At 38.1% G+C, this 12,223-nt stretch overlaps 1 protein-coding gene across 4 annotated transcripts in view; it reads right to left on the bottom strand.

The window, feature by feature from the left end:
- Window positions 1–712: 712 nt before the first annotated feature.
- CUNH12orf50 (chromosome unknown C12orf50 homolog) overlaps window positions 713–12,223 on the bottom strand; it is a 30,048-nt gene continuing 18,537 nt past the window's right edge. For 3 of the 4 annotated variants that reach the window (XM_031350133.1, XM_031350132.1, XM_031350130.1), the window contains exons 8-13: window positions 9,422–9,526; window positions 7,996–8,115; window positions 6,241–6,345; window positions 5,829–6,032; window positions 3,911–4,003; window positions 713–1,032 (exon numbers count right to left, since the gene is read on the bottom strand). In XM_031350133.1, coding sequence (XP_031205993.1) covers window positions 1,007–1,032; window positions 3,911–4,003; window positions 5,829–6,032; window positions 6,241–6,345; window positions 7,996–8,115; window positions 9,422–9,526 — 653 coding nt within the window. In that variant the 3' untranslated portion in view covers window positions 713–1,006. The remainder of the gene's footprint in view (window positions 1,033–3,910; window positions 4,004–5,828; window positions 6,033–6,240; window positions 6,346–7,995; window positions 8,116–9,421; window positions 9,527–12,223) is intronic. The other variant, XM_031350131.1, reaches the window with a different exon arrangement.

Below are 12,223 nucleotides of genomic sequence, written 5' to 3'. Positions count from 1 at the left end.
CACACTGAAAATGAGTAATTTTGAGTCAAATTTCAAAAATTGCTTTTGATTTTGAGGCAGGGTCTCACTGTGGAGCATACTTTGTAGACCAGGCTGACCCTGAATTCAGAGATCTGCCTGCCTCTGTCTCCAAGTATGAGATTAAAGATGTGTGCCCCCCCACTTGCCTGGTCCCTCACTTTTGTCTGTACTTCTGGAATTACTGAAGGCTTAAAACTTCAGTAAGACTTCTGGGAGCTATATCAGGTCACTGTCTTTTTTTAAAAGAACCTCCTTTGCTCCATTATCATACACACACACACACACACACACACACACACACACACACACACACATATTTGGACAGGAAAGTGATTGCTTTTCAGTTTTGAATGTAGCCCATCTCAGCAGTCAAATTTTTCAGTTGCCAATTAAAAGATACTGTTCCACAACTTCCCTGTGTGATAAGCCAACTTTGTCTCTGTCTCTGATGCAACAAAGGACATTCAAATTAAAATTCTGCCAAGGTACTCCTCTTCAATGGCAGCCCTGGGACTTTGTTGAAATTGTGTATGCTTTATAAGCTACCGCTGAGAGTCCTGCCAAAAGTCTAGGAGGGAAAAAAGTGGGCGTTGTTTTCAGTGAATACTATCACAAACAGCAGAGATGAAAGCACAACTTCACTTCTCAGTCGGTGCGCTCTAACTTGCTCACGATTAAAGCAGGATCTTAATTGTCAAACTTTGAAATTTTATTAAAGGTTTTGTGGTAATGTATTGAATGAATCCCAGGCATACATAAATAAACAGGCAGCTGTTTGCAATTTGCATTTTATCAGTTTTGAAAGAGCACAATGTTCTTCCTGCGTCTTATTTTCAGAATTTGCATTTTATCACCGTTGGCTACCCACTATATACTATGGAGTACTTGAATATCTCATTCTTTGAATTTTCATTTTTGATTGTAAATCAGATGATTGCTGGCGCTTTTCTCTTTTCTCATTTTCCTCTTCTCTCAACCTCCAGGCTTACTTACTCCCATTTCTTCTTGGCTCTAATAACAAAAGACACAAAATATTTCACTTTCTTTACCTTTTTGTCTGGGATGTCATCATGAATTCATATATACGTATATATGTATAAATATATATGTATATATACACATATATACATATATATATGAATTTGTTAACTATCATGAAATCTAAAGGCAGAAAAAGCAAAACCAAGATGTTGCTTTAGTCATTCAATTTTAAAACTACCATTCAGATTTATTAGGTTTCTTTTCAATGTTTTGGGTTGTTGCATTTTGAATGGTGAGTTGGTGAAAGACCAAACTAATATTGAATTGGGAGGACGCCTAGAGAGGATGGAATGAACATTCGCTAATAGGAAGACAGGCATCTCCATATTCATTCACTCTGGTATATGCCTATCAGGATGCCACAAGAGAAGACTGGCAATGAAAATCTGCCTGGCCACCTGCAGCTTGTGCCCTTGATTCTTATAGACAAACAACCCTTCCTTCTCTTCTCCTCTCCTCTCCCTCTACACTCTTGGAACATTGTCCCAAAAGACTCCTCTGGTCCTTTCACACTCCTGTGGTCTTGGCTGCCGGTGCCTCAGAGGACAGGCAAGTGGCAGCCTGTGCTTTCTCTCTTCCCTCCAGCAATCCATCTGCCCACTGGGAAATGTCACGATGGCTGTTCTGTGCCCTAGTAAGAGTATGTGGAGAAAAAAAAAAACCAAAAAACCACAAGCTAATCTTTCTCTCTTCAGTCTGAGGATGACAGCAAAAACCGGAAAGGATGAATTTGGGAGTTGAGTTGCCAGTTCCCCAAAAGCATGTAAGAAAACAAATGTGTGCTTTATAAAACACTGGGTATTCCTTTTATAAAGTATTGTATAATATAAATATATATATCATTGTATATATAATATATATGTATAACATACACATGTAATATAATACATATATAAAAAATAATATTGTATCTACATGTGTATATATATATATGTATATATATCTTAAATTTAAGTCTTCATTCTTGCTGATGTAATAGACCTTTGTATAGAAGGTCAGTTTTACAAGTTCAGTTAAATTAAGTGAATACTGGGGTTTTAAAACTGTAACATGCACCCTTAACACTTGGCCATGTTGTTAAGATGAGATTCAGCCATGGCAGGTCTAATATAGGAACTCGACCTTTCTAATAAACTTGCAGGGAAGTTTGCAATTTGCATTTTACAATTAACACGGAAGCTCGTGCTCAGACCATAATTTTGTGAACACGGGTTTGGTCCCTGGGTGCTGGTCTGTTTTCTACATATGTCTCTGTCAGAGGCCATCTGTTGAGATTACAGCTAAGTACCACCCTCACCCCAGTAGAGTTAAACAACAAGCACATCTTTCTGAAGTTCATCCTTCCCCTGTAGCCAGAATGCTACATGGTACATTTACTCCCCGATCTCTCTCTTACAAAGACTGACTCCCCACAGGACTGTGTGATGTCCATCTAAGTAACCTTGACACTTAGAATCTTTAAGAACCAGTCTTTGACCTTTTATAGGGAACAGTGCTGCCTTTTCCCGAAACGACATGACACAGACATTCTCTCCAAAGCTTTCCCCAGCCACTCTGCACCACTGAATGATATATGTTCCCGACCCCTGATACTTCTTTTTTTTTGGGGGGGGGGGAGGAGGATTTGAGATAGGGTTTCTCTGTGTAGTCCTGGCTGTCCTGGAACTCACTTTGTAGACCAGGCTGGCCTCGAACTCAGAAATCTGCCTGCCTCCGACTCCCAAGTGCTGGAATTAAAGGCGTGCGCCACCACTGCCTGGCTCCCTACTACTTCTATTACTACTGTTTAACTGGTTTTGGGAGAGGAAAAAGGCTACTGGGATTCAAATGTAGCCACTCTGGCAGTAGTCAAGACCATGTGCTTAGTATTCCAAATGCATCCCTCTCTGATGAAAGTCACAGCAAGAAAAGGTGTAACTTAGAAATGTTTATTTCCCTCAAGGATTTTCATTATATCCTCATTTTTTTTGTCTCTCTCCTTTCTCTCTTCCCTTTATAATTAATTTTAATCACACATCACAATCCATCCAAAGTTAAGAGAAAATGTGATCAGGTATATAATACTATATTAACATTCTCTTGCGGCATATTTTGGTTTGTTAGATCACAGGAAGTATAGAGCTATCTCTAGTACATAAATGCATAGAGATTCTGGGTATTGACTCACAGCTGAAGTCAAATGAGGCTGTAAAAAGTGTCATATAAGCTGTTTATCTTGAAGAAAAGGAAATATCTAGTCTATGTGAACCTTCTAGAAGACCCTGGTATAAGGGCTTATGGATTCAGAATATTTTAAAATTTCTAGGATATCCATTTAGATATAAGTTCTCTACCTCAGTTATCTCTTCAGAAAGAGTTAGCTGTCTGACAAGGAATTTGTATTCACGGTAACTATTTTCTAAGCAAACTAAGACATCAACCTGTTTAGCAAAAGACCCACCTGTGGTCAGAACTCCTCCTACCAATGGCTAACCTGAGATTTCCAGCATTCCTGTTCTCTGAATGAGCAAAATGTATAACACTGAGGAGAATACAGATACTCTATTTTTGGTGATCAAATTATGCACTGCTAGTTCATACTAGCCTACATGTGCCTCTGATAACTTCAGCAAGACAGTGTCTTATTTATATTGGTAATATATAAATAGGTAAAGCTAAACACTATGAAGCAAAATAACATTATCTTGCCCCTGTACTAGGGACTACTAATTCGCAGGCCTCATATGTATTTAAGTGATCTTGAAATTCTTTTCAGTTTTGAATGTTCTAAGATCTGTTTCTGGAGTTTAGAACTTGTCATTTGTTTTCAGAACTCCATGGCACATTAAAGTCACTAGTGTGCATTTACCTGGATATACCTTTTCAGTTTTTGAATAAGTTTTTGAAAAAGGAATTCTTCTTCGCCAGGCTGAACCATTATATGATGTTGACATATGTTTTTCTGAGAAAATAAAAAGAAAGGAGACAGCTAGCAAATATTGCTGGATTAAACAATTATATTCCAAGATCATCTCAAAGTTATAAACATCTCAGCAATAAGAATTATCTATCCTTCATGTGTTTCCTCTACCATTTGAAAACAAGTGACTTCATTAAGTCCACTTACATGATCAGCAAGCATGGTTGTAAATCTCTTAATTTGCAGTTCATTTCCTTCAGTAAGGTTCTACCCCATGAGGCTACTCTAGTAGAACAGTACCTAAATACAGTATCTCAAAGTCTTTCTTCTGTGACCCTACACACTGTCTTACTAATATCTGGAGAGGCCATGAACTTAAAAGAGAACACAGAATGGAGGGGGGCACTTGCAGGAAGGGAGAAATGGCATAATTATATTATTTCATAAAAAGAAAAGAAAATTAACATTCCAGCCAAGAAATAAACTACTATATAAATATTTTTAAACTTTCTTTTAAAACAAAAACAAGTTACATTTCCTTTTATGAAGTGGTCTCTGTGAATACAGTGACCACAGAAATATTGAGCTTGGGGGCCTCAGGAAGCCAGAGCAGGTACACACACACACACACACACACACACACACACACACACACACACGTGCATGCATACAAACACATGCACACACACACACACCTCATATCCCACCCCCCCACACACACACTCACATATATATAGCTAATTCATCTTTAAAGTCATGTTTTTTTTTTCTTGACTCCTCAACATTGTTTTATTTGTGTTTTCAGATTATTACTACAAAACTATAGGTCTCAGAACATGACTCAACAATACCAAAATTTTTCTTTTTGGTATATGTCATTTTTGTGTATTGATATTTGCATGAATGAGGCATAGCAGTGACCAGTTCAATTGCTGGCACATTCAGTTCCCACAAATATAGACTTTGGCCATAGATTGTGCTAGCATGCACTGCAGCTTTCATAGCTGTCATAGTATTACAGAGAAAATAATAAATATCATAATACTAATTAAAAGTTTCCTCTGAGTGCAAATATGCTCATATACATCCATACATCACTGTTTTCTAAAACAAAAAATTAAAATTAAATGTTAAGTTATTAAAGACTGACATAGAGCTTTACCTACTGTTTCCAAAAGTTCTTGACAGTTGGAACTCCCAAATTCCACTGTGAATAAAAAGCCACATGTGTGGATTATAGAGAACTGGGTGGCATTTTGTTAAGTCGGGAGAACTGAAACCCAACTTCAAAAAGAGCAAAACTCATCTAAAGCAGGAAGAAAAAGTGATTCTCCCCTGTGGCCTTGTACTTCCTGACATAAGCCATGCCTTTGCCTATTACATGATGAAATGATTTAGAAGGTCGTGTGGGAGAGATGAGAGGTTGTCAGAAATATTGCAGTTAACCCTCACACTAACCCTTTCAGAAAGTAATCACGATGTCTTCAAGAACAGCCAGGGTAGTAGTCTGACAGTAATAATTGGACAGTGCACTTAGTTGGAACAAGAAAATGTCAACCACGTAAAAATAATCCTCCCTAGCGATATAAAACTGTCCAGGGTGAACAGAGTGCAGTGCGTGGAGGCAAAGCTTTAGGGAGGAGGTATGGCGTCAACCCATCAGCACCCAGCCTGAGTATTCTTCCATAGCCTTTAAATCATGTGCACGACTGCTCACGGAGGCAATCCGCTAGCTCCTATTGAAGATGTTACAATGATGCTGACCCAGGAAAAACAACAAGAGGGAAGAGTGAAGATCAGCTTCCCGTGGGGGAAATCCTAAGTCAAAGTGCAGTCAAGAGCAAACCGCCTCAATAAAGAGCCTCACCTGGACAAAGGTTGAGTTTGGGTTCTTTGTTGACATCAGCTTTGTTGTAGGACCCGCTCTTGGGCCTGCTTCGGGGAGGGGCGTTCAGTGTGACGTTTCTTACTGCATCTCTTTGAGCATGCGTATAGGAGGCATTCTCGGCATTCCGGTTTTTATTATGGTGGTGGTAACTCATTTTATGTTTGGGATTTGGGATGTGCATTGCTGTAAAATAAAGAAACAGAGATGAGGGACAATACGAGCCGGATTCACATTCATAGAAATACCCTGGACGAGAAGAATGGGGTATCGAGACAGAAGATGAGCCACACTCGTCAATTCAGAGAATAATTGGGTAAACTTTAAAGTAGACTTTAAGTTATATCAAAGGGAACAATTATAATTAGAAATATCAAACACTTGGATATTCTACCTCTCCGCATTCCAGAGCCAGGAAAGTTCTTTGGTTCATCATAAACCCATTTTCTTTTCTTCACACCTTTAAAATGAGGCTTCCTCACTGGCTGGACATCATTCACTTGGAGAAGATACAAATTTTTACAGTTTTTAAGAGAAACTTTTATCTGAAAAATTACTGAGGTGATAATTACATATCTGTGCATTCTCACATCAACCAAAAGCGCGTCACTCTAAAACAAGCTTTTAGAACAAAGAATGACTAGTTTTTAAGTATCAAAAAAAAGTCCCCCTTAGAAACACATTAATGAGAAAAAACCTTTTGATAAGTTGCTTTCCTTTTAAAAATATGTCTTATTGTTACCCAAAGGACTGTGTAGACTCCTTAAAAGAACAGAAAAGTGCACTCTGATCATAATTACAAATCACAGCATAATGCTATTTTAAGGTCGCAATTGTTATCTTCAAAATAAATCCTTTTGTATTTTGTACTACCATTTCTTTATGCATTAGGTTAATGCATAAAGCACTTTTATTGAATTTTGCCTTACTTTTTGAACAGCATTTTGAGGTTGGATATACAGATAGTTGGTTGAACGAGGCTGAATTTTAAAAACTAAGATTCCAATCATACTTATCCCACATTTTATGCTGATACACTCATGTCACATGCATTCTCAGTTTTTTTTCAAGATTTTCAAAGGAATATTTTTCAGAGACCTTGAAACCAATGTTATAGAGGCATTCTGTTATTTATAAATGACCACAAGGAAAATAAGTGTTCGTGTAGAGATTACAGTAAGCCTCTATTAATAGGCTAATGGATCCATCTTTGGCTTAACCTTCAACTTTAGTGTAAGCTTTAAGTTCTCAGAATCTTTGCCTCTTCACCATACATCATGCCTATGTCCACTCCCAGACTTCCACACATAAGACTTTAACATCTAAAGTTATAGCAAGTAATTATCGTTCTCCTTCAGTGCCTGAAGACCAAGAATTTCAAAGAAGTTCAGCAAATGAAACAGGAAACCGGTGGTATTATGGCCCCCATAAACTCATATATGTGAATGCTTGTCCCATAGGGAGTGGCACTATTAAGAGGTGTGGTTTTTTTGGAGTAGGTGTGGCCTTATTGGAGGAAGGATGCCACTGGAAGGGCAGGACTTGAGGTCTCTTGTACTCAAGCTCCATCCAGAGTGGGGATCCAGTCTCCTCCTGAGGCCTGTGAATCAAACTGTAGAATTCTCGGCTCCTTCTACAGCACCATGTCTGCCTGCACACTGCCATGCTTCCTGCCATGATGATAACCAACTAAACTTCTGAAATTATAAGCCAGCCTCAATGAAATGTATTCCTTTGTAAGAAAGAGTTGCTTGGGCCATGGTGTCTCTTCAACAACAATATAAACCCTCATTAAGACAGGGAAGGAGAGAAGGAACCAAGAAGTAGCTCAAAGTACCACTGCCAAGGAAAAGCCAAATCAAGAAGAAATGTACAGTTCTTACAAAGCTGCCAGTATACTACATGATGGACAAACCCCAACATGATGTGCTAGTGACCTTCTGTAGAGGCAGTTTCTACTCATGCACCTAAACTCGCGGATACAATTGATTATGACCTATATCACAATCTGTACTCTAAACTTAAATATATCATTTGTTGACTACTTAGTGCAGACTTTTCAAACCTTGTTTTCCCCCCATTGTTTCTTTTCAAATAAGAAAAGTACACCCGTAATAAGACAAATAAAGGGATAGGATGAATGTCTTACTTGAAGAGGGGTTCTCTCTGCACTTCATGCTGATATTCTCAGTGGCATTCAACACATGCGTTGTAGGTACTAGGCGAGTGGTTAGAGGATGCTTCGGATGAAGACCATTCTTGCTTTCTTCTATGCAAGTTAAGAGGATAAAATGTCAGTAGTAGAAGCACTTCACATGGGTGTACCTACTATATGGCATTTTCTGGAGGATGTGGATGAAATTTTCTAATTGCCAAACTATCCCTCAAGAACTGATAAAACCTTTTTGAAAAAATTCTAAAACCAGCTATCATTCCAATGCAAAAGTGAGAATTTTGTGACATTTTGACATCTTCTTGAGATTTTTTTTAAGTAAATCACATATTTTTGAGGAATGAGTCCATTTAAGTTAAGTTCTCAAGACACTTTCAGTGGACCCACACTCATTTTCACTGTGCGTAGCAGAGGGGCTATCTAATAAACTTTCCCTAGTTATGAGAATGTTCTAAATCTGTGCTGTTTCACATAATAGTCAGTAGTCACGTGTCTGTTTACTACCTGCTACTGGGGCTAGCACAGTTGAAAAACTGAACTTAGAACTTTGTTAATTATAATTTGATTAGGCACTCAAAAATAGCTAGCTAGTGGCCTTAAAAGTAAATTTAAAATTATCTGCTTTTTTTTTACATGAATTTCATTAATGGATTAGATGTAAAAAAAATTAACTCCAAATATGAGACAGATTTTCATATAAATTTTCCACTTATAAATCACTTGACACAAATGTCTTTTCCTATGCGTCTGGCCACCGGAGCACTTTCAGCTGCAGACAGGAAAAGTAGCTCAGAGCTCTAGAGCAGATATTTAATCAGCTATAGAGCACAGGGCAACCTGTGGGTCATAACCCCTTTCATAGGAGTCACATCTCACATATCCTCCATATCATATGTCTCCATTATGATTCATAACAGTATGAAAATTACAGTTTTCAATTTTGTGGTTGCGGGTCAGCACAACATTAGGATCTGTATTAAAGGGTTGCAGCACTGGGAAGGTTGAGAACCACTACCCTGGAATATTCACAGGCTGTGGTTAGGAATTATTGTATAACATGTATGTCATTCATAGGCATGAATCCATTTGCAGGGATTCTAAGGAAATGGAGTCACTCTTCTTTAATTTGGTAAAAGAAAACTTGAACGGTTTTCTTATTGCTATTTGAAAAGGCCAGTGACTTTATAGCTGGAAGAGTCCTTCAACAGAAGGGACTTTTCAGACTAGGAAGCAGGCTATAAAACATAAAACAATGAAGAACACAGCCAGACTAGAGCCTTGGAGCTCTGCTGTCCTATTTAGTACTTTCTAATGTATTATCTTTTGATTATATTTGGTTTTCATAACTGCTAAAGGTGTATGGTTACTTTCTCTACCTGAAGTACAGATGTGAGTCAATTACCTTTGGCATTTGAGCATTTTGAGGTGGTTTCTTTGTCTTCAGCTAATGCTTCACTTTCATCCACTCCAAGAAATATGATCCTCTGTGGAGCATAGCAGTCACCTCCTGGAATAAAATTGTACAGTCAGGGGCAGCGATAGCAAAAAGAGGCATGTGACCACCTTTAAAGACAGGAATAATCTTCACCATATCCCTGTTTAATCTAACAGAGTGATCCAACTTTTCTCTAACAGACCAATCTTTAGATATATTCATGGTGCATCTAACTTATGTTTCATGTAAAATCTCCAAATTTATGAAGGCAGTTTAATTTCCCCCAGGGCTTCTATGTTTTTCAAAGTAAATGCGCAGTGTTGCTTTAAACACCATATATATATGTAATTACATATATATAATTAATGGTAACTTCACCATGCAATTTATTCTATTGAGCAAACAAACTGTTTTGAAAAACCACTTGTCTTTGTGTGTGAGAAATTGTTTATGTATACATGTACACCTGTGTACATTTGTGTGTGTGTGTGTGAGTGTGAGTGTGTGTGTGTGTGTGTGTGTGTGTGTGTGTGTGTATACCCATGCTGCATATGTAAAGATCAAAGGACACATTGATTTCAGATGTCGGTCTTCACCTTCCACCATGATTGAGACAGTGATTCTTATTTGCTGCTACATTTCCCAGGCAAGTTATCCCACCAGTTTCCAAGGATCCTCCTAGCTCCAGCTCCCGCCTTGATGTAGAAACTCTGAGATCACAGACATATAATACATTTATAGCCTTATGTAGGCCCTGCAGATCCCCATTCTTACCTGCCAAACAATTTACCTAAGGAGCCATCTCTTGAGCCCCTAAGTAACCTCCTTTGAAAATAATATTCAGATGAGGATGTACCTCAGTGGAGGAGCTCTTGCCTAGCATGCCCAAGGCTTTAGGTCAATCTCAATCCCCACTGTGACAAAAGTAGACACTAAAAACATGATTATGGAATAACCTCTGAACAAAATCAAGATGTCTATAGGGGTTCAACAGTGGCTCTTATATATGAAGGTGATGATCTAATTGGTCTGAAGGCCTACTCATAAGAAGGAATTCATAACTGGTAATGAAAACCTCACCAACTCCCTGTGATCTAGTAAAGTCATGGAACCAACTTACTCCACTTTTCTAAATCAACATAGTTCCTAACTGCATCCTAAAGACATATAAGTAGAGCTCTCACCCTTCATCAGAGAAGCTTCTCTTCACAGCAAACAGTGACCATTACAGAAAGCTACACTGGTCAAAACAAAGAGAACTACGGATGGTAGAGTGCCCAGTCCCAGACACATTTCTAGCAAACTCTCTACACCTAAGGCTCGGGAAACATCATGGAAGAGCGAATTAAAGAGTCAGGGGACCAGCATATTTGCTGGCAGTATTTTCTATATATGGCAGTGTAACTGCACTCAGGAAGTAACAACATGGTCACCTAATCAAAAGCTTCACAATGACAATGCCAATCGGCATATCAACTATCAACGTACATGGAGGAAGTCTCACAAGGTTCCACCCCTCGATGAAGAACTATAGGTAATTAATGGCTACTAAGACAGGAAGACTCAGGCTTCTCCAGAGATACACCCTCTGAGAGGTTATCTAATCTCAAGTCCTAGACTCATTTACATATGAGCAACAGGAAGTGAACTCTACAAGTTGTATTTATACATACATACATACATACATACATACATACATACATGCGTGCATACAAACATTTACATTCACATTCATGTGTGTGTATAAAGAAAAATAAAAAATAAGCCATGAATTTGAAGGGTGAGGGGACACAGTTGGATGGGAAGAGAGAGGAGGGAATATAGAGTATTCACATGAAATTTTCAAAAACTTTTAAATAAAAACAACTAGCCAAATCAAAATTTTAAATACAGTAATAGTGATATAATAATAGTTGACACTCATGGAGTATTTTTCTGTGTAATAATACACAGAAAAAACCTCTTTTGAGAATTTTAAATGACCTATTCAATTTTATTATCTCCCTATAGTTCTCCTACTACTACAACACTGACTACTAATTTAGTGCATGTACTATAGTTTGGTAGTTAAAACATATTACTGAATAATTTTGAAATATAATGGGTTTAAAAAGTTCTATTCTCACAAATTATATCATATGAAGTTTTTCTCCACTTGAAAAAAAATCTTACATATAGTTTATGTTTTGATCCTAAAACAAACGATATCCGTCCCTATTTGCTCTCTAGATAGAGTTCACTCCCTCTTCTAACCTCCTAAGTCTATGTAAATCAAATATTAAGTGTTGTAGAAAGAATTCTAATTTCTGTTTTGTGAGTCCCTGATCCATCTGTGCTGAGATTTTCGCTGGCCTGATCCTGTGAAGGTCTTGGGAATGCAGTCACAGTTTGTGTGTGTATGTGTGTGTGTGTATTATAGTTCTATTGTGTCAGGCAAATACTGGGTTGAAGGCATGTGATACAGACGACACATTGAAAGCTGAGCACTCTACCACCTCTTTTCTTTTTTCCCATGTCAATGACTTGGACTCTATTAATCTCCATGGGCTTACACACACACACACACACACACACACACACACACACACACACACTCATATACACACTGGAAAGGAGCAAAATGGGGTATATTTCATCAAAACACATTATTTGCATATATGGGACCCTCAAATAATAAGATATCATTGAAAAAATAGCCTCAAAGCCAGGTGGTGGTGGCGCACGCCTTTAATCCCAGCACTTGGGAGGCAGAGGCAGGCAGATTTCTGA

Source organism: Mastomys coucha, unplaced genomic scaffold (genome assembly GCF_008632895.1).
Source record: "Mastomys coucha isolate ucsf_1 unplaced genomic scaffold, UCSF_Mcou_1 pScaffold4, whole genome shotgun sequence".
Taxonomy (NCBI): Eukaryota; Metazoa; Chordata; class Mammalia; order Rodentia; family Muridae; genus Mastomys; species Mastomys coucha.
The sequence above is the reverse complement of the archived record's forward strand: the minus strand, read 5'-3'. Positions and strand labels throughout refer to the sequence as shown.